The sequence below is a fragment of the Vanacampus margaritifer genome, chromosome 12 (genome assembly GCF_051991255.1).
Source record: "Vanacampus margaritifer isolate UIUO_Vmar chromosome 12, RoL_Vmar_1.0, whole genome shotgun sequence".
NCBI classification, from domain to species: domain Eukaryota; kingdom Metazoa; phylum Chordata; class Actinopteri; order Syngnathiformes; family Syngnathidae; genus Vanacampus; species Vanacampus margaritifer.
In genome coordinates, this window is record NC_135443.1 from 7,522,250 (window position 1) to 7,547,446 (window position 25,197).

The window sequence follows — 25,197 nt, forward strand, 5'->3', positions numbered from 1 at the left end:
TTTTTACTCTGTAAGTGGGGACTTTGCAATATATATATATATATATACAAAGCTTCAACATGTTTATACTATATATACATTACTTACAATACTTACAATTATAGTTTGAATTATGGAGTATATCAACACTTCAATACAAAACAATCACCATTATCACATATGTGACCAGCCATGATGTGAAGCTGGTTGCAAAGCAAATACTATAGAACCCACTCTTCCAAATACTAGTATATTATAGCTGCATCAATAAAGGGCTTTTTTTTTTTTTTTTTTTTTTTTTTTAGAAGGCAGTGAATCAAATAAAATGTGGAAGGAATCATCATTAGTCTCTCGCCCGTTCTTACGTCTGTTTCTATCTTGTGAGCTGTTCAACATCAATGTCACACCAAACTCCCTCGATGTTAAGCTGATCATCAACATGTATGCTAAAAGTTATCCATCAGCGGGTATGGTTCTATACATTTGTGTGATGGTGAAGGCCGTTCTATCCCATCACCTTTAACAACAAACAAAAGATGGCCTCGAACATTTGTCATGTTGAAATCATTTTGCTCGCGACAGTGACTGGAGCCTCAAACCTCGCCCGGCTCCGTGTCCCGTCTCACAGTAAAATGTTGACATGGCAACTCCAGGTTCTGGTAAAGATATCTCTGAATGCCTTCAGGTTTCTCCCAGCTGGCCCCGTGGGATGTTCTCCGGTGGTCTTTCTTACTTCTTAGCCAGTTGGAAGGGGTGTTGACCCTAAAATATTGATGAAAACACTTTCAAGTCAAACAATAAGACTTTTGGTGCGTAAGAGGTTACAATCTGCGTCCAATGTAAAATGAAGTCCAGAGTATTTGGTGATTGGGTTAATGGGGCTAAAGTTTATAATTTTTTTTTATTTTTATGTATTTGCATAAGCATATATATATATATATATATATATATATATATATATATATATATTATCACTAAATAAATAACTAAAAGTAAAAATAAATACAAAAAAGTAAATGTCGAAATAAATACAAAAATAAAGATATAAATAGAATTTAATATCAATCAAGAAATAAAAATGCTCTGCTCTCACATTTATTTATTTATTTCATGCTGTAGACGCTGTCGGGTCAAAATATTATTCAAATGAGGGGGCGGTCCTAAGCGCGTCTTGGTTTGGGCTCCGCTGTTGCAAACTGTCTAGAGTTTATTGATATTTAATTCTATTTGTATATTTATTTTTGTATTTATTTCAGCATTTATTTCAATTTTTTTCCAATCAGTTTTTTTATTTTTGTATTTATTTTTTAATATTTTTTTTTGCATTTCTATATATTTTTTGTATTAAATTTTTGAATTACATTTTTTATATCCATTTTTATTTTCACTTTTATTCATTTATTTATTCATTTGTTTATTTTTAATTTTGGCTTATGTTTGCTAACTAACCTAATGGACCAGCGTGGGGGTTGTGTGTGTGTGTGCTCAGTAAATGTAAACACATTGATGTCAAACGTTGCTCATTTAGGATGTACAGTTCATATATCAAGATTCACATTATTTTCACGTGCTTTTTGTTTATAATAATTAATAATAAGAATTTTTGACTCTGGATTCCACTTTCCAACAAGATGTGCATGTTATTTGAAAACTCACCTCATTCGGTGCATGCAGTGCGGCACACAGCTACTAATATAAATCAAAGTGGATTAACAACTGCAAACAAGTTCCAGGTTAGTCATCAAAGCCTTTAACTATGTAAACATGATTTGTATGCACTATATTCGTTAAGTGGCTCGATCTCGGGTTCGTCATTATTGACAGGCTAATAATGCTCAGTGATGAATATTTTTGCCACAAAAATACTTTCAGAAGTGATCAATATGTTTAAAAAAAAAAGTAATAAATCAAGCCTGGCAACATGATGAAAAAAAAAAAGCACGCTACTGGTAAATTCATAAATGTTCAAGTTTTAAACATTTTATTTATGGAAGCATGATTGTCATTTTAGAGCATACACAACATTTTGAACACATCCAAGGAATACAGAAAAAAAATGGAAGCAAGCTTGTGACTATGGCGCGAGTTCATGCGAGGTTGAGACACAATGAATATTCAATCGCTGGCAAGGATCCAAGAATATCTCATAGCAACGTCATAATCGCTAAGGCAGACCAAACACAAAACCTTGTCAGAGAAAACTACAATATAATGAATCAAGGTATAAACCAATCAGTGCATCACCCCCCCCCCCCCCCACCCCTCTCCTAACAGCAGGTCACTTGTAAAGTTAATTGGGTGAACTCAATAAGCCAATACATGTGATGATGCTTGTTGACAAAATTGGTCATGAAGCAAAATCATTGCCTGGGCTGAATGACGGCTTTCGTATGATTAAAGCAATGTGGCGGTTGTAGCTTTTAAGGGTGAGCGTTAACATTTAGGCTATGATTGACAACAGATTAAAAAAAAAACAAAAAAATGACAAGAAGACAAAGCCACAGTTGAGTTAATACAGAGCCATACACTTATGAAGCATGTAAAACAGTATTGGTATAAACAACATCAAATGTACGGATGTCAGAAACGTCGTTATGAGGCCAAAATGACTGATATGTCACCATGCAAGTAACACGTTCAGGACATGTGCAGGACAGTGCATTTGGTTTGTTGAAAATGTATCTACACACAACACATTTGCAAAATTAAGTATTACGCGACATATAAATGACTTGGCTACCCATAAAATATCAAGCTAATTAATTGTAGTGCAATATATCTATTTTTTAATATATTGTAATTTTTAAAAAAAAAGATTATATCAATTAAAGTGACAGTGTGTAGAATTGAATGCCATCTAGTGGCAAACTAATAGAATGCAACGACTTCAGTTCGTAACGCTTGCATTTTGAAGCACGTGCACAACAGTGCCTCAGAGAGGCCACATTTCGCAAGCCTATCACCAATTGCGACGTTTGCAAAGTTCTCTTCCTTCTAGCAGAAAGATGGCGGCGAAACATGTCAGCCTGTTAAGGCGCGATGCGGCCTATGTCATATAATTAGCGATTGCTAGACTTATGATTATACCAAAAAAAAAATTGTAGGTGGATGTGATAGGACATATTTTAATTGATTGTTTTTTTATGAACATTGAAAAATCGAAAAAGTACTACACACTGTCCCTTTAACGTGTTTTAAACTTACAGAATAAAGATGTGACAATCTTGATTTTAGTATATTAGTACATCCAACCCAAATTCACTCTTCGACTTGCCTAAGGTACGATTGCATTCAGGGCAGAAATTCATCTTTAAAACAATCACAACCCTCAATAAGAGTGCAGAGTTTACACTCGTTTGTAACACTGTGTGGACATTTTAACTCTTTGACTGCCAGACGTTTTCAGAAACAGGTTGTCCCCAGTGCCAGCCGATTTTAAGCATTTTGACTGATCTTTCAAGGTCCATAGAAAATTATGTGTTTGGACTATGGAAACACACATACTACCAAATGAAAGATTGGACTCTCATCTTTCATCAGAAAAAAAAGTTTGTTTCTACCTTATTCCGTTTTTGAGTAATCAACAATAGAAAATGGTTAGTTTCACCTCTGTTTTGAAACAAACGTCTTTTAACGTCTTTGGCACTCCTCTGTAGGATTTTACTAAACGTTATTTAACGTTTTTGGCAGTCAGAGTTAAAAATGCAAAAAAAAAAAAAAAAAAAATCATGTCTAATATTTAAGAGAAGAGTTCATCTAAGACTGTCCAAATGGCCACAAGAATCTTTCCAGCCGCACAACTCAGTGTGGCATGGTCTTAAAAAAACACGCTACAATAAGTTAAAAACATTATCCACATCACAGTATGTACAAATATCATGCATATGTAACTACTAATAATTAATTCTTCCTTTTTCAAATATATATAAAAAATAAATGCATAGATATAAAATCATTACATTGCCATGTGTTAAAAAAAAAACTGTACAAAACACCTGCCATTTGTTTTTAAAGATCATTTTTTAATAATAATAGGTTATAAAAGGATAGGGAAAAAGTAAAAAAATAAATATTCTATGTACAATTACACAAGCCATTCCAAAGTTATCACTGCAGGGAGAAATCAAAGGGCAAAATGTTAGTTCAAACAAATGTCACTGGGGAAGTTCAAAACAAGTAAGTTAGCGTCAAACATTGACTTACTTTGTTCCAACAGCCTGGTACAGGTAGGCCATCATCTCCCTGGAAACGGAAAACACCAAATTAGCTCCTCACCAAATTGAGCGAAATGCAAATGTCAAGCAATCAATCCAACACGTAAACATTTTTTTTCAACGGGATAGCAGTTAACACTTGTAAAATCAGATTGAACTTTGGAGTGGAGGAGGGCTGAATTGGCAAAAAAAAAAAAAAAAAAAAAAAAAAAAGTCATTGTTTGTCATACCATCCACAGTCGGGGTTATATGAAATTAAATCCAGATCAAATCTAAGTAAAAAAAAAAAAAAAAAAAAAAAAAAGTTTTCTTGAGCTTAATTAACAAAATAATGCCATTTTATTTGTCGTTGTTTGATTATAGCGTACTTCTATCACATGCATTTGCGAGCTAACAGCCAATCAGAACTGGCGCTGTTTTACATACTGCAATTAGAGTCAGATCTAAAAACACAATGACACAATTATTATTTTTTTTTAATTCTTCACAAATCTATAGACTTACTGCTTGCATTATGAATGTGCAAAGTTTTGGATATGTGTGCAGTTTATTTTATGAAACAATGACTGTGAATCGTATGATAAACAAATGACAATGTGGATATAATTGTCATTGAATAAGATGTTCCATTCTAAAGACAATTTATTCTAAAATGCTGTTTTTTGCAAAAAAAAAAAAGAGAGCAATGATGATGACATGTCAAATCGGTAAAATTACCGAATGAAAAATACTGAGCTCTCCAGGGAAAAAAAAAAAAAATGTTGTTTTTAAATTCTGGGCTGGTTTCTTGGGGGTAAAATTAGGGGGGGGGGGGGGGACGTCACTTTACAGGGGTGGCATGGTTCAGTGGTAGAGTGGTCGTCTCCCAACCCAGAGGTTGCGGGTTCGATCCCATGCCATTGTGACCACGTCAAAGTATGTTTGAGCAAGATATCGAACCCCCGGTTGCTCCTGATGCTGCGTCATCAGTAGTCCAACGTAAAGCGCTTAGAGGGCCTTGTAAGGTGCAAAAACGAAATACTAAATAAATGACGTATCGTTTACCATGCGTACTACTTGATATACAAAATATGTTTTTACAACAGCAATTTAATAACATTATCTTTGGGCCACATGATCAATTATTGACCGCACTTCCTCCATTCACTTCACATCGTCGACGGCACGACGACACGCTCAAGAAGAAACAAGATTAGCATCTCTTTGATTTGATGAAAAGTTTGTGCAAATGAGGGACAATAAAAAAAAAAGGCGTGAAGTCTGAATGATGTGCGCGGCTCAAAATCAGTGGCTTAAATTGCCATTTACCCACAAAATACATACATTTTTTACAAACCTAGTGGATGTCAAGTTTGCAAGTCGAGCGGTCAAATTCAATTCAAGCTGGCTTTCAAATTTCAAACCAATCTACGCATAAAAACGCATCAAATAAAGGAAAAACATCCGCTTGAATTTATCCGAGCATTCCATCTGGTTTGAACTGATCTCTGCACAACCTGTGGTAATGTTGCCTAGCAGAATTTGGTGCTCCATGCAAAGACATGAAAGAGAAAACACAAGATTAATTATGGTTAGAAAAGGTCCGAGTGAGTTTATACAGCCAAGTTTACTTCTAGAATGAAAGCTAGCTATTTCAAGTGTTAGTCACAATTAGCCAGTTATGAAGTTGTGTTAAAAGATAAAAAGCTCACTAGTTGAGAATACTTCCTTTCAAATGAAGATAGTCAGTGGAATCAAAAAACTAATGATTAAATACTTGACAGCGATGAATATTTCCATGCAACGTAATCAAGCTTAAGCTTTTTTTTTTTTAGTTGATGATGCTGTTTGAAATTCTGATGCGAATAGTTGGTCAATACATGCTGGGGAGGAAAGAGAGAGCACCATACCACAGGACAAGGGGCATCCAGCCCATCCAGGCCTGGCAAGCCCGGTTCACCTTTCTCTCCTTTAAAGCCTCGGAAACCCTGTTTGTGAAATCATCCATTTAAAACCGGCTTCGTAGCCTAAGGCACAGTAAGCTAAGCGTTTTGTCCGCCACTGTTTGAGGGGACGGGAGGGTTCGGTTCGCCCTTCTGTCCGTTGGGCCACTTGACGCAGGTTGACCTCAACATGCAGGCAACCCGGACTGACGGGAACAAAATGCATTGATGTGAGAGCATCAGTGTTGAGAACAGGATAACTTGATTTGGGATTATGTTCATTCTCATTTGCTCCCCAAAAATGTATAAACGCGTTCTATTTTAAATATTGCCTCTGACTCTGACCTAAACAAGTCGCTTAAAGCAATGGCCAGCAGGTGGTAGCAGAGTATAAGAGATCAGCCAGGGCTATGTTGCAACAAGCTCTTTTTGCCAGTGTTTTCAACAGGTTTGTGAATAATGATGAAACTTAGCGATATTCTAATGCTAATTGCTGCTAAACGGAAACAGATACAAACCTACTTTTTTTTTTTACTGATGTAAGAAGAGACTCTAATCTCTCTTTTGGTAGGTTCCATATTTAAGAAGTCGCTTAAAGCAATGGTAGTTATTACAAAAAAACGTCCAGCAGGTGGTAGCAGAGTATAAGAGATCAGCTAGGGCCATGTTGCAACAAGCTCTTTTTGCCAGTGTTTTCAACAGGTTTGTGAATAATGATGAAATTTAGCGATATTCTAATGCTAATTGCTGCAAAACGGAAACAGATACAAACCGACTTTTTTTTTCCTGATGTAAGAAGAGACTCTAATCTCTCTTTTGGTAGGTTCCATATTTAAGAAGTCGCTTAAAGCAATGGTAGTTATTACAAAAAAACGTCCAGCAGGTGGTAGCAGAGTATAAGAGATCAGCTAGGGCCATGTTGCAACAAGCTCTTTTTGCCAGTGTTTTCAACAGGTGTGTGAATAATGATGAAATTTAGCGACATTCTAATGCTAATTGCTGCTAAATGGAAACAGATAAAAACCTACTTCTTTTTTTAATTCATGTAAGAAGGGACTCTAATCTCTCTTTTGGTAGGTTCCATATTTAAGAAGTCGCTTAAAGCAATGGTAGTTATTACAAAAAAACGGCCAGCGGGTGGTAGCAGAGTATAAGAGATCAGCTAGGGCTATGTTGCAACAAGCTCTTTTTGCCAGTGTTTTCAACAGGTTTGTGAATAATGATGAAACTTAGCGATATTCTAATGCTACTTGCTGCAAAACGGAAACAGACACAAATCGACTTTTTTTTTCCTGATGTAAGAAGAGACTCTAATCTCTCTTTTGGTAGGTTCCATATTTAAGAAGTTGCTTAAAGCAATGGTAGTTATTACAAAAAAACGGCCAGCGGGTGGTAGCAGAGTATAAGAGATCAGCTAGGGCCATGTTGCAACAAGCTCTTTTTGCCAGTGTTTTCAACAGGTGTGTGAATAATGATGAAATTTAGCGACATTCTAATGCTAATTGCTGCTAAATGGAAACAGATAAAAACCTACTTCTTTTTTTAATTCATGTAAGAAGGGACTCTAATCTCTCTTTTGGTAGGTTCCATATTTAAGAAGTCGCTTAAAGCAATGGTAGTTATTACAAAAAAAAACGGCTAGCAGGTGGTAGCAGAGTATAAGAGATCAGCTAGGGCTATGTTGCAACAAGCTCTTTTTGCCAGTGTTTTCAACAGGTTTGTGAATAATGATGAAATTTAGCGATATTCTAATGCTAATTGCTGCAAAACGGAAACAGATACAAATCGACTTTTTTTTTCCTGATGTAAGAAGAGACTCTAATCTCTCTTTTGGTAGGTTCCATATTTAAGAAGTCGCTTAAAGCAATAGTAGTTATTACAAAAAACGGCAAGCAGGTGGTAGCAGAGTATAAGAGATCAGCTAGGGCTATGTTGCAACAAGCTCTTTTTGCCAGTGTTTTCAACAGGTTTGTGAATAATGATGAAATTTAGCTATATTCTAATGCTAATTGCTGCTAAACGGAAACAGATACAAACCTACTTTTTTTTTTTTACTGTTGTAAGAAGAGACTCTAATCTCTCTTTTGGTAGGTTCCATCTTTTTATAGTCATAGAACTCAATATTCTGTGGGCCTTGCAAAATCTGTCAAAATCCAATAAAACAGCCGGGAGTGAAGGGGGTTGCTTCAATGAAAATGGTTGGGAGCAAATGAGTTAAGCACATAAAGTTTCGTTTTGGATCGTAGTCATATGCAGTCATGGCAGTGTGCATGCAATCAATTGGATTGAGATTTGAAGACCAAAGATGAGTTTTCAAACTCATAAAACAATGATACGCATATCAATGATTTATTCCCGTCAGTCTTGTACCTAGAGAGAGAAAAGAGGCCTGACGGTTGATTAGAATCATTGAATACCAGAGCCAAAAAGAAGATTTTGTCAGCAGTGACCCCTTATTTTTGGCTCTTAGTCGTACACAGGTTACTGACATACCAACGGACACGGGGCATCTAATCCAGGTGCTCCTTGGTCTCCCTTATCCCCTTTGGCCCCCCTGTTGCCTTTCTTGCCCCTCTCTCCCTGCGAACAACAGTGTATTAAACAAATTACAAACTTTAGTCCTCCTTTGTGTAACTTTTAGATTCTGCTTCATGAACCCATGTGTTATTTATTTAACATGAGAAATACCTTAGTTTTAATAAAAAATAAATAAAAAAGAAAACTTAAAAGTTTTAGTGTGTTGCTTGCTAGTTTAAGAAAATAACAGAAATTATTAATTTAGTGTAGAGGTAGTGGGGGAGTTAGGGTTGGGATGTCAAATGCCAGTTATGCATTTTTGATTTACCTGCTATATGCTGTACATTTATATTTTTATGGACTGCAGTGAAGGAAAATTCATCGAATCTCTTTTAATTCGTAGTGTGTTCAGCTGTGCGTATTTACCAGCTAAATAAAAACGAACTTCGGCAATCAGTGTGAGAGACTGACGCAACACGAACCAAGCTCTGCCTTGTCAAGAGCAGCTGCAAAAAATGAACGACCAAGAGATCATTAATTCGTGTCCGCGTGCCAAAAACGTTTAATGACGTATAGTAAAATCCAAATGAATGCCGCCAAAAACGTTAATTGACGTTACTATGTTTTTTTTTTTCTCCTCAATGGGCAGTGTAACGTCTGTGCAGCGCTGCCTTGTCATTGGGGTTGTAAAACCCCAAAACACCCACTAATAATGGCCAGCAGATGGCAGCATTGTATCTCTTTTCAATGGTCTCCTGGAAATATGGACTTTACAATGAAACATCATGAATATTATGAAATAGAACGTTTTCAAGGACCATGTGAATTATCAAAGCCTTTGTCACATTAAAACTAATTCACAGAGCGTCACTAAATAAAAAATATTAGTGTCAAAGTCACTATGGCGCAGAAAATGTATCTTTTCACAAAAAGCTTCTTTTCTCCTTATCTTTTCAATTTTCGTTCAATGTCACTCAAATTGCCTATTTTCAAATGGTGATTAGTAAAGAACGGAATCAGGTAGAAACATTTCATTTGATATGCACCTTGTTTACACGGACGTGACAGCGCACAATATTCTGTTTGCCTTGAAAAGATGAGTTAAAATCGTCTGGCACTGTCTGGGTTGTTTTTTGGATAACGTGGGGGCAGCAAAAGAGTTAAGGAAATCTAACCGTGTTATATTCGTATCCGGGAAAAAGCAATTATCCGTACCGGATATTCGTGTTGTACGAATATCCGGCTCACCCCTATTACATAATCTCTCTAAAACATTAGAATAGGTCACTTAATAGTGGAAAAAACTTTTTTAATTGAATTACATTAGTCTCTTTTTGCAAAAAAAAAAAAAAAGGGCATTTGAATAAGAGAGTGCAGCCTTTGTAAATGCTTGTATAAACAGAACACCTGCTCACCAAGGTCAAGGGTTTCGAGGTTTGCACAGTTGGTGCAAGAGTATTGTTCTACATCCTGTTTTTCATTTGATTTTGATTTTGTAGATCTAGGTCATTTACACACAAACCATCCATCCATTTTCTTAGCCGCTTGTCCTATTAACTGTCATTTTGACTTAACTACGGCGTTAGACTAGGGCTGATTTATGTTGTTTCCTTAGGATAGGAACTCTGTTGAAATCCAAGAACTGTATGTGAACTACGATCACATTCATATATAACGTCGGTACAAAAACTGAGAAATCAATTGAGAATGAAATACAAAATGGAGTTGAAGTTGTAAATAGCTCGACTTGAGGTCAGAGCTTTGTGTGGGCCAGGATAGTACGATACTTCCACATTAACCCTGGAGAACCCACGGGGTCAAATTTGGCCCCTATAAATTCTGCTACTCAAATAACAAAGACCCTTTTTTTTTCCAGCAGTGATTTTGTCCCTGTGTTCTTGTTTCCATTGGCCAAAGTGTGTTTTTGTACATTCAAAATCCAGTTCTAAAATGCAACAAATAAAACAAAAAATATATATTGCTCAATGTAGCTGTGTATTTGATTGATTATTTTCTTAAATTCTAAATAGTTTACTGACAGTTTTTGTTATTGTGATTTTTCGAAATGATACCCCTAAATCCCAAAAGGGTCAAATTTCGCCCTAATCCTAAATTAGGGAATAAAGGGTTAACATCGAAAAAACATATATTTTGGTGTTCAGTGAATTTATAGCAGTCATTTAATGTATAATTCATAATTTTCCAAAGAAGAAAAGGGTTCTTGGGTTCTCCAGGGTTAAACCCATTCAATCCTAAAACTGTTCCCATTAACATGAAAGCATACATTTGCCCAAAATGCATTAGAGCGTTGAAACATTAACTTTCATCGATTTAAACGGTCTGGTCCATCTCCAGATTAATAGAGTAGGAAAGGTCTCATTGTAGCACCGCAACGGACACAACATGAAGATTCTGTTTAAAGCTGAGCAGTTTGCTATGTTACAGAAAAATGTCAAAATGTCATAAACATTGAACTTTTAGAAGCATGCGATGATGGGAGCGCATTGCTTGCCATTTAGGGGGAGAAGAAGGGACAACAGTCAGGGATTGATTGATTGACGAGCACTTGCATGGTAAATGTACTGTTAAGAAGGAATAGGCAAAAAAAAAAAAAGGAAGTGTAAGAGGAGGAGTATTAACCCAGGACTTGAATTAGAATGCAGGAGGAGCAGGAGGAGCAGGAGGAGCAGGAGGCCAAGGTTTGTGAGAGGGAGAGAGGGCAACCCTTGCAACAAAAAGAGCCATGGGGCAAGGTGGAGGGGAGGAAAAAGGGGATAGGAAGACCTGTGGATACAAAGGAAGATAGGACAAGAGTAAAAAAATACCTCCACTATCCCATAGCTTTATCTTCAACACATTCAACTTTTTTTTTGCTAAATTTGGAATTGTGTCCTTTCTTACAATGTGTTCGTCGTTCGCCACGTTGAATCAATAATGCTCGTTTGAGTGGCATCATTCCACGGAAGTCAGTCGAGCGTGTTGAAAAAAAAGACTATGAAATGTGAAGACTTGATTGATGGGAGTGGAAATATTAAACAAGGAACATGTTAATAGGAAGGAACAGGAACATTATTTTAGAGGCAGGGTATCATCGTCAGCTTACACATGGTGGACAAAATGATGAAAAAAAAAAAAAAAAGCTTCATTCTCATTGTAGATTCAAATTACAGTTCAATAAAACATGTCTGTCTCGCTTCAAAGTCAGTAAATTACATTACATTACAATTATATTGGGTTTGAAAAATATTCCCCCCAAAAAAGAAGAAAAACAGAAAAACCTGAAATCAAGAAGAGGGTGAATACTTTTCTCCCTGCACTGTGTCCATCAACAATCAAAAATGGAATAGAAAACTAATTTATTCTGGTCACCACAACAAGATCGGCACTCTACAGAATCATTATATGTCAGCCTTTGATGTATTTGACATGATTAAAAACATCTTCTGTTCATCTTGTGTTGACATACATTATTCATAATCACACAGAATCAAAGCAAATGATGTGACTAATCAGTTTTTTCTTTCACCTATAATACAAAATAGGGTGTGTATATTTTGGATAATCAGCTCTTGAATTCACATCCGCTTGCGAGCCTTTGAAGCAATCCCAACTCAGCTCAGTGGCAGCAAAATTAATAATAAATGCAAATTTAATTGGGACCATAAAATGCAGTTATAGCGTGAAATATTAAATCCCATCATACCCAGTTTCAAGGAAATTTGAAAAATATATAATCTATGGCGATCATATTTAACTCATTCACTGCCATTGACGGCTATAGACGTCAAAAATTCATTTGAACTATTTCCATTAGTTTCACATTTTATCCCATTTTTTTAACAAGAGTATGAAAACCTAGATTTTTTTTTTGTATATTTAGAACAGATATAACATTTGTGATTAATCGTGAGTTAACTGGTAAAGTCATGTGATTGATTACAATTAAAAATTGTAATCACCTGATGCCCCTAATTAAAAAAAAGAAAAGAAAAGATTATTAAAAATTAGGGGCGTCAGACTTTTTTAATTGTAATTAATCGCATGACTTCAATAGTCACTCACGATTAATGATGGAAAAGTGGAAAAAAAAGTGAACTTAATTGGAAATAGTTCAAATGAATTTTTGACGTCTATAGCCGTCAATGGCAGTGAATGAGTTAATAGTAAACTGAAGTGCCTTAAATCACTAATGAATAATGCTCTATAATATGCCACTAAAATCTTATAGTTGTTGACAATTTTTTTTTTTTTTTTACTAAACTACCACAAGTCGCCACCGGCTGTGATGAAACATTACTTCCAAAGGCGCAGTGTTTCGTTTTCTATGGAATTACACTATTTTTGTTCTATGTGAGTATACTTCTAAGAAATGGCTCCAATAGCTTCATAAACTGAGATACACTTATTTCTTACCCGATTTCCTTTGAGTCCTTGTGGTCCTACAAAGCCCTGAAAAGAGAAACAAGCAAAAACATATAATGAAACAGATGCAGAAACAAATAATTTGTACAAGTAAATTTTCTTTTTGGCATAAAAAACTAATCACAACTTCGGTGTGTCTGAGAAAAATTGGCAATGCAGGACAACTTTATTTATATAGCACATTCAGAACAGCTGATGACATTCACAAAGCAGAGAGAATGTTAGCTTAACATTACATTAGCTTATTCAAATGACTAAAAAGACCCTCATGTCAGTTGGCATGTGGCAGTGTTCAGAATGAACCAATCAAATTCAAACCAATGTTAAATGGGAGTCAGCACACACCTGCCACAATTTAAAGTTAACCCCAAATAAATTCTGGCTGTTCTAGTAGTACTTTCCTGGCATTGTTTTTACTTTCTAGCAGAAGCCGTTAGGTTTTGTGCTAACACTGACGGTTAGCAGTAGTTATTTTAGATGAGCTAAAGTGTGTTTTCTGCAGTTAAAATGGACTTACAGGAATGCCCTGCGGGCCAGTTGGTCCTGGTAGTCCCGTGTCTCCATTCTCACCCTGCAATGACATCATATTATCTAGTCTACTCTTCTCTTGAATGGAAATCTCAAGTCATATCGGAAACTCACTCTCTCCCCCTTTGGTCCTGCTGGCCCTGCTACCCCTGCTGGTCCTATCAGACCCTTCAGAACAGAAGAAGACAGTAAGTATCGGGCACCCGATATCAAGACTCAAATACAAATCTCCGGCCAGCACATCAACAAGCTTTCATTAAATATAATGTACCAAATGTATTTAGATAGATAAATAGATGAGAGTAATTCACAATACATATGTAATTATTACACCAAGCTTGTTGAACTACTGCCCAGACAGTTAAAAAGTAAGGAAAAAGATTCACATGTCAACAGCTGCAGTTGTATCTGAAGAGCAGTCAGAATTAAAGAGGGGAAAACCTTGGATCATTCCGTATGCAGTTGTATTGTATGGAATGTGTACCAAAAAAATAAAATTCATTCTCAACATGCAGCATGGGCATCGGCACATGCTCATCTTCTCAGAAATGTCATCTTTGCAACGATGCTGCCTTAAAATCATTGGGCAAAAGACTGTTGAGTCAGGATTGAAGGTTTTCGATTTTTGATTTGTTTGACTATGAATTCTGCTTCAATTCATAGATGCGCAAATCGTCATGATCTACTTCAAGTCTGACTTGCTAATGCTTAATTAGCGCGCTAGTCGGGTCACTTTTATCACAAACCCCCCCCCCCCCCCGCTATTCATACAAAACGCTTGAGGAATGTATACAGAGAAGCATCTTAACATTACTCACCGGGATACGCTCTTCCTACGCTGCAAAAAAACAACTTTTATTAGAATAACTTGATCCTGACTTTTTCCTTCTACTCTCTAATGTGGCTACAACTTAAGTGTATCAGAACGCGTGGAACCACACTGCCCCTAAGTGGCCAAATCGGATACAACATGAACAGCGCTCCCAATAAAGGCACACACTTATAATTTTGGGACATTTAAAATCGATTCTGAATCGTACTAAATGAGAATCATGATTCTTATGAGAATTATTTTTTTTCCCCTCTAGTTTATATGATTAAAATATTAATTTTAAAGCAACACTGGGCTGGGCAACATTTCAAATACCAAAAGACACTACCAGCAGATCCTCTAAAAGGCAAACCTCCTGAGGATGTACACTTAACATCACTACTTTCTTTCTTTGTTTGTTTGTTTATTTATTTATTTATAGTTGCCATCGTGTTGCAGCAGAAATGTAAACAACACCAGTGCAGCCCTCGCAACCCAACACTGAACAGTCCTTTTCCTCACTAAAGTTTCTGCAGCTAAAACTGAGACAATACAAGCACAGGAAGCAGAAAAGCAAGCAGACAAGACAAGCAGACATGGCAGACATGGCAGACATCAAGCTTGCTAGCAAGGGGTGGAGGAGGAAGACAAGGTGGAGGAAGGAGAGAATGGGGCCGGAACGTGACTTTTGCACCACTCACCACTGGACCGGGTCTGCCGTCTAACCCATGAGCCCCCTGGATAGCGTTGTACGCGGTTAGAGAGCACAGGTGATGGGGAATATGGAGGGAGGGAAGAAGGTGGGGTGGGGGAATCAGATTGGGAAGGTGGTGGGGGTGAGTGAAGCTGTGACTTAAGTGACTTCAACAACACATTCAGATGGTGACAAAAAAAAAAAAAGTGTAATGGAAGTTTGGAAATAAGCGTGGTGATAGTGCTTATAAGTGAGTGACTATATCACTCATTTTTTGGACCAGTTCACGATGAAACTGAATTCTAGTGCAATGTTTTTTCGTTTCTCAGTGTACACATTGCCCAGATAATTCTCGTAATTAATTCTACATAATCCACATATGTGGAGTCACAAATGAAATGGTGTTAAATAATTTAGGCAAATTAAACTCTTTCTGTAAATAAAAGAAAAAAAACTTATTGTCGAAATCATGCTGTTGAAAGGTTTTGGAAATACTGTAAGAGATTTCATTTCCAAAAGCAAGAAATCGTAGAAAGCCCAAAGTACCATTTGATTATAGCATACCAATGCAAAACAGACCAAACAGGAATTAAATCACATTGTAAATGATGGCTAATAACAACGCAGGACTAACACATTCTCATTTTAGTACTATCGAGCAGTAAACCTTGACCTTTTCATGCAACATTATATTAACTCATTCACTCCCAGACATTTTCGCAAAACCAATCCCCTTCACTCCCGGCGGTTTTGCTAGATTTTGACTGATTTTGTAAGGCCCACAGAATATTGTGTTCTATTGCTATAAAAACATGGAGCCTGCGAAAAGTAAGATTAGAGACTCTTCTTTCATCAGGAAAAAAAGTATATTTATATCTGTTTCCGTTTTGCAGCAATTAGCATTAGAATAGAGCTAAGTTTCATCATTATTAACACATTTATTTAGAAATGTGAGTAATGAGCTTTTTTCAACATGGCCGCTGGTTGATCTCTTTTGCTCTGCTGCCACCTGCTGGCCGTTTGTGTAATAACTACCATTGCTTCAACCGTTCTTTGCAGTTGAGAGGCTGCATCAAATTGTGTACGCTCTAGCATAAAAACCACACCTTAAAAACGTAAAAATACGTCTTTGGGACACATAAACATTTAAAATAGAATGTATTTATACATTTTTGGGAGCAAATGAGTTAATTGAATATAAACTGTATAATATTCATAAATGTAGTGATTATTCGTGGTTAAAAGTTAGGTTATTAAAGTAATTTATTGACCAATCTACTCAAAAAAAGTGTCAAAACTCTGTGAGTACTTACAGGCAGTCCAAGATGGCCTCTGTCTCCCTTGTCACCTTTCTGACCCGTTGTTCCCTTTTCTCCCCTTAGGCCTATGCCTGGCTCTCCCTGCGAGACATGTACAACAATCAACATTTTTATTTAATTTGATCAATAACGATAAAGACACTTTTAAAAACAATTTAAAATAAAGTAATAAGTGACTTGCTGCGGCAACCACTGACAGCGAAAAGTTGCTTTATCTTCTTAAAAAATTTTGCTAATAAAAAAATGTGTTGGTCTACATATGTTCTGTTATTGATCTTTCACAAAAGCCCCGCCCCCTTTTAGGTCCGACATCCTTCTGGACGCTTAGAATATAAGCCATTCATTTTCTACACCACTCAGCGCTTCAAGGCCGGGCACTGAGTGCAAGAGAAAATGGCTGCACTATTTTATGCAATATATTTTTATGATAATATATTTCATTGAAAATAAAAGTTACTCCACCTTTGGCCCAGAAGGTCCTTGCGATCCCTGAAGAACAGAACAAAAAAAAATCATATAAAATATCATTGTGAAATTATTGGAGTATGATAATGGACATATTCAAGCGTATGAGCAATAGTGGAGTTTGTTACTGTTGGTGTATGACATCTTTTTTTTTTCATTATTATAGTTTGGTTTATTGGAATATTTGTCTTACTGGTGGGCCAACTGGTCCTGATGGCCCTGAGGGACCTGGAGGACCATACAGCTAGAAAGAAAGAAAGAAAGAAAGAAAGTTAGTTGTTACGATGAATTAAATATAAAATATTATGGAGGTATAAAACTTACCATCTCTGACCTTCCTCCTTCCCCAGACTCGCCTTTTGTGCCCTGAGAAAACAAGAATTATATATGGATATTGTATACATGTTGAGCAGACGGACAGGTTAGCAACTGTGACTCTCCAATCCACAACTTCAAATGAGAGTTTAACAAGTGTAAATTATTACAATTATTATTATTATTATTCTATCTAAAAACCCACAAAGTGTTTCAGTACAAAAATCAATGACATGTCAGACCAATATACATTTTGAGTTGTTCAATGTGTATAAGATATACATTTGCTCACTTCATCTGTACTGATTGAAAGAAAAAGGATGTTTAAGTTAATTGAGTTGATGTAAGTAAAAGTACTACTCCTCCACGTTGAGAGGAATCAGTTGAGGTGGCTCGGGCATCTGGTTCGGATGCCTCCTGGACGCCTCCCTGGGGAGGTGTTCCGGGCATGTCCTACCGGCAGGAGGCCCCGGGGACGACCCAGGACACGCTGGAGAGACTATGTCTCTCGGCTGTCCTGGGAACGCCTTGGGGTCCCGTTGGATGAGCTGGCTGAAGTGGCTGGGGAGAGGGAAGTCTGGGCTTCCCTGCTAAAGCTGCTGCCCCCGCGACCCGACCCCGGATAAGCGGAAGAAGACGGACGGACGGACGGAAGTAAAAGTAACTTCAACACTAAATCAACTTTTTATTATTATTATTATTTTATTATTTTTTTTTTTTGTGTGCTGATAAACTGTTTATGCTGGTGTCTACATGTCCTGGTTATTATTTTGACATTTTAGTGCATGTTTGTTGAAAGCTTGAATTTGGGGCAAAAAAAAACGTGTTTGGTGCCATCTTAAGGTTAAAACACTGAGATAAACAGATAAACCCACTGGCGTATTCTCATTCTCCTTAAACTCTTTCTTAGCGAGTAGCTGCTGTCAATCACAGATCGCACCCAACCCTCTTCCCAGTCACAACCCAACCATCCTCCAGGCAACACCCACTTTGAGCGGCGATTTAAAATCTTAGTGAGGGGGTGGAACAAAAGTCTGACTTCCTGTTGAGTTACCCTTTAAACAAATTGTTCAAACGTTTTTGTTGTTGCTTTATCATTTTCATGGACGCAATGCGACCCATTAAAAGATATATAACAATCTCTCTATTAAGGTGGTTAAAAAAAAAGCCCAAGTAGAGAATAATTCAATTTCATGCCATCATAAAAATGCCTAAAAATTTTAAGATAGCCCGTGGTTTATTCCAAGCTAGTGAGCCTCTAATTAGATAATGAATGGGTAACTTGAAAAATGAAAGTCTCCTCTGATGACAGATGCGAGTCCAAGACTTTGGTCACGAAACCAATTGGTCGTTGTGTGACTGGGTTTGGTTTGTGGCTTAATACAGTCGCTCACTGAGGGCCCAGCTGGACCCAGGTCTCCCTTGGGTCCTGGGAAACCCATTACACCACCCTCTCCTCTGGGACCTTTTGGACCGACTGGGCCCAGAGGACCCGGTTCTCCAGGTTTCCCTCTGGGTCCCTGAAGTTGAGATCAAGCAATTAATTTGTTTGATCTCTTTTACATCAAAACTTTTTTTTTTTTTTAAATAAAGACTTTGGGGGCACTACAACCATCTCACATCTCATTACAGAAATATTAATATCAATGTCTTACCTTCTCTCCGTCAAGACCCGGCGGACCCGGGAGGCCAACTTCACCCTAATGATACAAAGATGACAACTATGGAAAGATATCAAATAGCTGAGGCTTGATGACTGAAGGTGCAGATCACCAGCCAATCACAGGACTAACGCATGTTGCAACCATATTTTACAACATTCATATTAAAATTTGAATGTAAAGCAACACACACTAATATACAGTAAAATGTTGACAAATCATCTAAGGCAAATATCTTTTAGAAAATTTCAGACATTCATTTAATTGTGGGTGATATGCAAAGGTGAAAATCCCCAAAACTCAACAGTCTAAATACCAATACTTTAAAAACACTTTAAAAGGACTGTAAGAAGAATGGAATGCCCATAAAGATGATATGAATGCATGTGGAGAAGATGACTCCAAAGTTTTGATGGGACACTGATGTGAACCCATGCTACTTAAAAACATATCTTACTTTTGTGCCACTGAACCCAGGAGGCCCGGGAGGTCCAGGTAATCCAGGCGGGCCCTGGAAGTTGGACAGAAGAAGCCGTTGACACAGCTGATATGGGACTGTTCATGCTTTTGAATTGATTGATGATTTATTAACCATCCACCACATCCCCTTGGAAAAAAATAAAATAAATAAATAATCTTACCATTAGATGTATGTTGCGGATATCCTGCAAGGGAGATATTAAAAAAATTTAACAGCATTTTTTTTTAATTTACAAATGATATGTAATAAGAGTACCATACATTTTCATTATTGTGGATTTCAGCTTTTCCTGGTTCACCAGTTGGACCTGGAGGGCCCTATAACATGAGAGAAAGATACGCATTTTCCATATTTGGCATAATGATCATTAGCAGACATTAAAGTGGTAACATCAAAATGCTGGAAGTCTCCGGAAGTCATGACTCACTCTTGGTCCGGCTGGGCCTTCAGGGCCTGCCTCTCCCTAGGAGGTAAATAAGAGTTACAACACTTTGCTCAGAAGATCTTTTCGAGCCCGTTCACAAAGTTTTATGATCATACCTGGTTTCCTTGATCGCCCTTGCCACCCTGTAAGAGATGCATCATTTTTTAATTATTCAGTAAGATTGATTATATATCGGAAGTGACATTCTCGAATGTGTCAGACCTTATGTCCCGTTAAGCCTGGCACTCCTGGTGAGCCGGGTTCTCCTTTAATTCCAAGTGCAGAAATAATAGCCTCTCCCTTGTCTCCCTGTGCAAAATAAAAGTCTGGATGAACATCACGTTAATCAACATATTGTATTCTTTCATTGTGATATTAAGATTGGCTGGATTCAAAAAAGCATGGTATGGAATGTCCCAGTGATTGTGTTGATCTGTTCTAGTGTTCAATTCGGAATAGTTGTTTAGGTGCAAATAAATAAGAGACATTTGTCAACAATGCTACTATTGTTTTTTTTGTTGTTGTTTTTTTAGTTTTAAAGACTAATGACATCAGACGGGAGCATGAGCATGTCAAAGCCAAAAGGTAAGCAGAGCTGTAGTGTTAGCACAGTGTAGCCTTAGCTAACGGTGTTACTGTCATTAGCTTCTGATAAGTAGCACATTATATGTATGTACAGTATGTAACTATATCATATTGCTCAGTTTGTTGTATTTATATAAGTATTTATTTATATTTATGTTCAACTGTGAACTGTTAGAAATTGTGTAGGCTATAATAGTTCTCCCTTAAAATGTGAAATTTTAGACAGCAATAGAAAATATGAATATGATGAATATGACACAAACATGCAATTAGAGCACAAAAGTGGCCGCAACACAATCATATAATGACTTATTCCATGCCAAGCCTACCCTGTAGCCCCTCTTGCCAGGGATGCCAGGGCTGCCACTCTGGCCCTTCGCAGTGAAAGACAAATAGCTATGACCTACACAGCTGATATGAAGTGCATAATTCTGACTTAAAGCAGCTCAATATCCACATTACCTTGAACCCAGGGGTGCCTGGGAAGCCAAGTTCTCCCTTTACAGCAGAGATGCCATAAAGGTCAAGCATTACAAAGACAAAAAAGGAAGGAAGGAAAAAGAATGTCGTTCAAATGGCAGAAAAGTCATACACAAAGATCAAAATCAAGAAAGTCATATTGAGAATGAAGAATGCACTTTAACTCATTTGCTCCCAAAAACATATAAATACGTTCTATTTTGTTTTTTATGTTTTTTTATGCATACAGAAGGCTTTGATACAGCCTCCGACCTGAAGAGAACGCTTGAAGCAATGGCAGTTATTACAAAAATGGCCAGCAGGTGGCAGAAGAGTATAAGAGCTCAACCAGGGCCATGTTGCAAAAAGCTCTTTTCCCCAGTGTTTTAAACAAATTTGTGAATAAGGATAAAACTTAGCTATATTCTAATGCTAATTGCTGCAAAATGGAAACAGACAGAAATATACTTGTTCTTTCCTGATGAAAGAAGAGACTCTAATCTTTTTTTTGGGTGTTAGGTTCCATGTTTTTATAGCAATAGAACACAATATTCTTTGAGCCTTGCAAAATCCAGTAAAACAGCCGGGAGCGAAGGGGGTTGCTTCAGTGAAAATGGCTGGGAGTAAATGAGTTAATAACTGTTAATAAGAAAACCATGCAGACCTCTGAGGCAAATGTATATGTGACTATGAAGAGAATTGACCAACAATGATTCACATTCACTTTGAACTTTTACTATTTTGGGGGGGGGGCTCCGGTTCCAGGAGGAAATGGGTCAATGGCGTCAAGCAGCTCAACAGCACTGCACAGCACTTTGGGTAACCATCCGGACTTCTGTGCCCATTGACCATGTAGGAAGTCTCGCTTATCCCAATTAATTGGAAAAGCTCGTGAACCCTTTTCGTGAGAAAGTGGCTCCCAAATGCCTCCACAACATGGACTACACAACAATGGAGCTCTGTCACTGCCAACTTCCAGCCCGGTTGAAGAGCTCAAGTATGCCAAGGTCAGGCTGGACATGTGCCTCACTGACTCCTGGGACTCTGTAGCGAGAGGTGCCACTCCCACCATAAGAACAGTCAAGTCGGCTGACAGGAGGAAGCAGTTAGATATTCCAAAAGGTGTAGCGCAAGCCAAACAATGTGGATGCGTTAGGAGAGTATGTGTTGAGAAGAGGAAACTGAAGAGGGTCTTCTGCCCAGATTTAGTCATAACTGTTTTAATTTATTTATTTCCTCAGTAGAACTTTTATCTGTGGATGTGTCTTTGTGAGTGATGTTGCAATTTCTGCCAAGTGTCTGTAATCAATGATGTTTTTAAAATCTTATCGTCATGACTGGGATCTCATCAATTTCCACAACAATGGGCCATTGTCTGAAGTGTCTGTAATCAATGATGTTTTTAAAGTCTTATCTCATTGGTGGGGGCGTTGTGGTACCGCCCTTCAAGATAGTATAAAAAGGTTGTAAGTGTCTGTAATCGGGGCACTTGCGAGAGGCTGCCACCATTGCTGGAAGCTCGCTTGAGCCCGGAATATTCTGTAAAAATAAAACCTTCGAAGGAACTGTTCATCGATCTCCAGCCTGTATTCAGATAATCAACATTCTCTCTACCCGAAAAAACAACGAACACGCGGAGGACAAAGATGGTCTTCTAACAAAACACACATGGAGGGAACTTTGGGGCTAAACTCCATCATCAAAAGTAGGCACGATGTCCTGTTCCCAACAACAAATCTGCAGGGATGCTTTGGAGTAGTGATGGGAAAATGAAGCTTCATGAAGCACTTGCGATACTTTTTGACTCCTCAAGATGGCACTCATGATTCAAAGATGCAATGCAAATGTAATCAATTTTTATTGCACTTGCCTTTATTTTTAAACCAAGAGCACCATCTAGAGGAGTCAAAAAGTATCGCAAATGCTTCATGAAGCTTCATTTTGCCATCACTACTTTGGAGTGACCCAGCCTGCCCCCTTGTGTATAATCACCGCAAAAGCTGTGGGACCAGCCTCACCAAAGGCAGATACACACGAGATGAAAGCAACAAAAGGGTGAAACAAAACTTGTAAGGTGGTCTATTCCTACTTAGCGTATTCCTAACAGCTGGGATTATATCATCATCCACTCAGACTTGCCGATCTGGTACGGATCATCACCCCCAATTACAGCATTTTTTTTCCCCTTGAAGCGAATAAAAGCTTTCTTGTCTACTGTACTGACTCAGGCTACTTTTTCCATCGTCCTGATTTCAGTGATATTTTAATGTGGAATAGATTACGTGTGAAAGGGAAAGTGCTATTGTGAACATAGGATTCTCGGTAAAAGCATTCTCTCAAAATGGACGACCGCGTGGGATTGTGGGATATGTTACTATTTTTTTATTTTTTTTTCTTGGGGAGAGCTCAGTATTGATCATTTGACATGTCATCATCATTGTTCTCCCTTTTTTTTTTTTTTTTTAAATTATTATTATTATTATTATTTCTATTTTTTTTTTTGGTATGTGTGTGTGTGTGTGTGTGTGCGTGCGTGCGTGCGTGTAAAAAAAAATAAGAATTCCCAAATGTTACTATTTTTAGCACAAAGGTGGAACCCCTCTATTAAAAGACTGCAGTTATTATATGATGCGATTAACTCGGACTTAAAAAGTTTGATCATATTACCACTATATTGTCCAACTTGCACCGGCTCCTCCTGGTTCACCTGAGATGTCATTTTAAGGTTTTGTTACGTATAAAATGTTACATGGCTTAGTTTTGTTGTTGATTTAGTAATATCTTATGTTCCATCCCAAGCGCTACGCTCACAATACGCTGATCTTTTGGTGACTATGAGTGCTAAAAAGAAGTCAGTAGTTTCTCGAGTGTCAAGAATAAGGTCTACGTACCTTTGGGCCTTCGGGACCCGTTGGACCAACATCCCCTCGATCACCCTGTGGAGAAACGCACATTGTATATAAACTACTCATTTGTCTTCATCATATCAAAAAGAAATGTATGTAGAGAGTGATTTAAAAAAGCAAAAGAAAATGAATAAGGGAGCTCACTTTCTGTCCTGGCAAACCTGGCTCACCCTAGAAGCAGAATTTATTTGATGCGTTTAATTTTTCACAGCAATGCACTCTAAATGTTGTGTTTTTTTAATTTTACTTTTATATAATTTTTTTTACCTTCAGTCCTGGTAAGAGCTGTAAAATAAATGCAAACGTTTCATTGTTAATGTCACATGAACATACTTTCACTTGGGAAAAAAAAGAACTTGTGGAAAATGGGAGATTGCATCATACTACTCACTCTTGGGTCTTTTCCGGGTTTTCCTGGTTCACCTGGCTTACCCTGAAGACAAATTCATATTTGATATACATCAGGATAGCACCACAGAAGCATATGCACATGATATTGAAAACAAACGGATTTTTTTTCTTTTATTTGTCCTCTGTATCATGATTTGGGGCAATTATTTTGTAAATCATCTGATGTATCTGTATATTTGTTTGCATTGTCAGATGAAGAAAAACTTACATACTTGTTCAAGTATAAGCCGTTTTATTTGCATGGTACCAAATAATTGATACACTGAATTAAACTATATCAGTGTAGCAGATGAATTGAGGAACAGTGGAGTCAAATGAGTGTGAACGTGTGCTCTCCTTTCCTAAATTTGAAAGGAAACACCTTTTTGACACGATGACATATAATCCAACAACGGTGAAGGAAAGGTGGCATAAGGTTAGGAGATTTTACTTTCCGAAGAGACCCCACGGTTGGATTCAAAATGACGCTAGTAGCGTCAGCATCCAAAGCCAACGCGACAGAGTTTTTATTTATCCAACGTAAGATTTCTGGTAAATAAAACAGACACGTTGGAATTCGCTGAAAATCGCTATGTTCATGACTGAGGTTTTTTTTTCTTTTTACTGTTAATGTCTCAGTAAATATAAATCCCCCCCCCCTCCATTTTTTTAAAGGGTTTTAAAGTTTTAAAATTGTATTCCATTAAATAACAGACAAATATTTGTGAAATTACGATACATATTTTAACCAATATATGTATTTCTAATGAGTTTTTTTTTGTAAAAGAACAGAAATATTGTGTAGAGTGAGTTCATGTTATTTTGCATTTTACATGTAAAATCATAGTTTATTTTTGTAAATTAAATGATATTTTTAAAATACAGAAAAAAACTGTAAAATAAAAAGTAAAATTCTGTTATATTAAAAAAAAACTTTTTTTCCCTTTTTTTTTTTTTTTTTTACAGTGTATTCAATGCTATCATAGCATGCAACTAGCTGGTGCCTTTTAAAAACTGGGAGGCATATAGACCCCTCAAATTGAAGATGTAAGTCCGCAATTAAAACGTATCTTGTCGTTCATTCAGGGTAATCAAATCTGACACA

The 25,197-nt window shown here is 37.2% G+C and overlaps 1 protein-coding gene across 1 annotated transcript in view; it reads right to left on the reverse strand.

The window, feature by feature from the left end:
• Positions 1-3,980: 3,980 nt before the first annotated feature.
• The window catches only part of col13a1 (collagen, type XIII, alpha 1), a 43,864-nt gene continuing 22,647 nt past the window's right edge, over positions 3,981-25,197 (reverse strand). The window contains exons 14-36 of the mRNA XM_077582445.1: positions 24,094-24,135; positions 23,970-23,987; positions 23,847-23,873; positions 23,688-23,732; positions 20,800-20,835; positions 20,667-20,711; positions 19,975-20,061; positions 19,869-19,895; positions 19,756-19,791; positions 19,589-19,645; positions 19,489-19,512; positions 19,305-19,358; positions 18,842-18,886; positions 17,196-17,237; positions 17,065-17,115; positions 16,869-16,895; positions 16,401-16,487; positions 13,697-13,750; positions 13,572-13,625; positions 13,046-13,081; positions 8,609-8,695; positions 4,183-4,221; positions 3,981-4,089 (exon numbers count right to left, since the gene is read on the reverse strand). Of these exons, the coding sequence (XP_077438571.1) occupies positions 4,087-4,089; positions 4,183-4,221; positions 8,609-8,695; positions 13,046-13,081; positions 13,572-13,625; positions 13,697-13,750; positions 16,401-16,487; positions 16,869-16,895; positions 17,065-17,115; positions 17,196-17,237; positions 18,842-18,886; positions 19,305-19,358; positions 19,489-19,512; positions 19,589-19,645; positions 19,756-19,791; positions 19,869-19,895; positions 19,975-20,061; positions 20,667-20,711; positions 20,800-20,835; positions 23,688-23,732; positions 23,847-23,873; positions 23,970-23,987; positions 24,094-24,135 (1,023 nt within the window). The 3' untranslated portion in view covers positions 3,981-4,086. The remainder of the gene's footprint in view (positions 4,090-4,182; positions 4,222-8,608; positions 8,696-13,045; positions 13,082-13,571; positions 13,626-13,696; positions 13,751-16,400; positions 16,488-16,868; positions 16,896-17,064; positions 17,116-17,195; positions 17,238-18,841; positions 18,887-19,304; positions 19,359-19,488; positions 19,513-19,588; positions 19,646-19,755; positions 19,792-19,868; positions 19,896-19,974; positions 20,062-20,666; positions 20,712-20,799; positions 20,836-23,687; positions 23,733-23,846; positions 23,874-23,969; positions 23,988-24,093; positions 24,136-25,197) is intronic.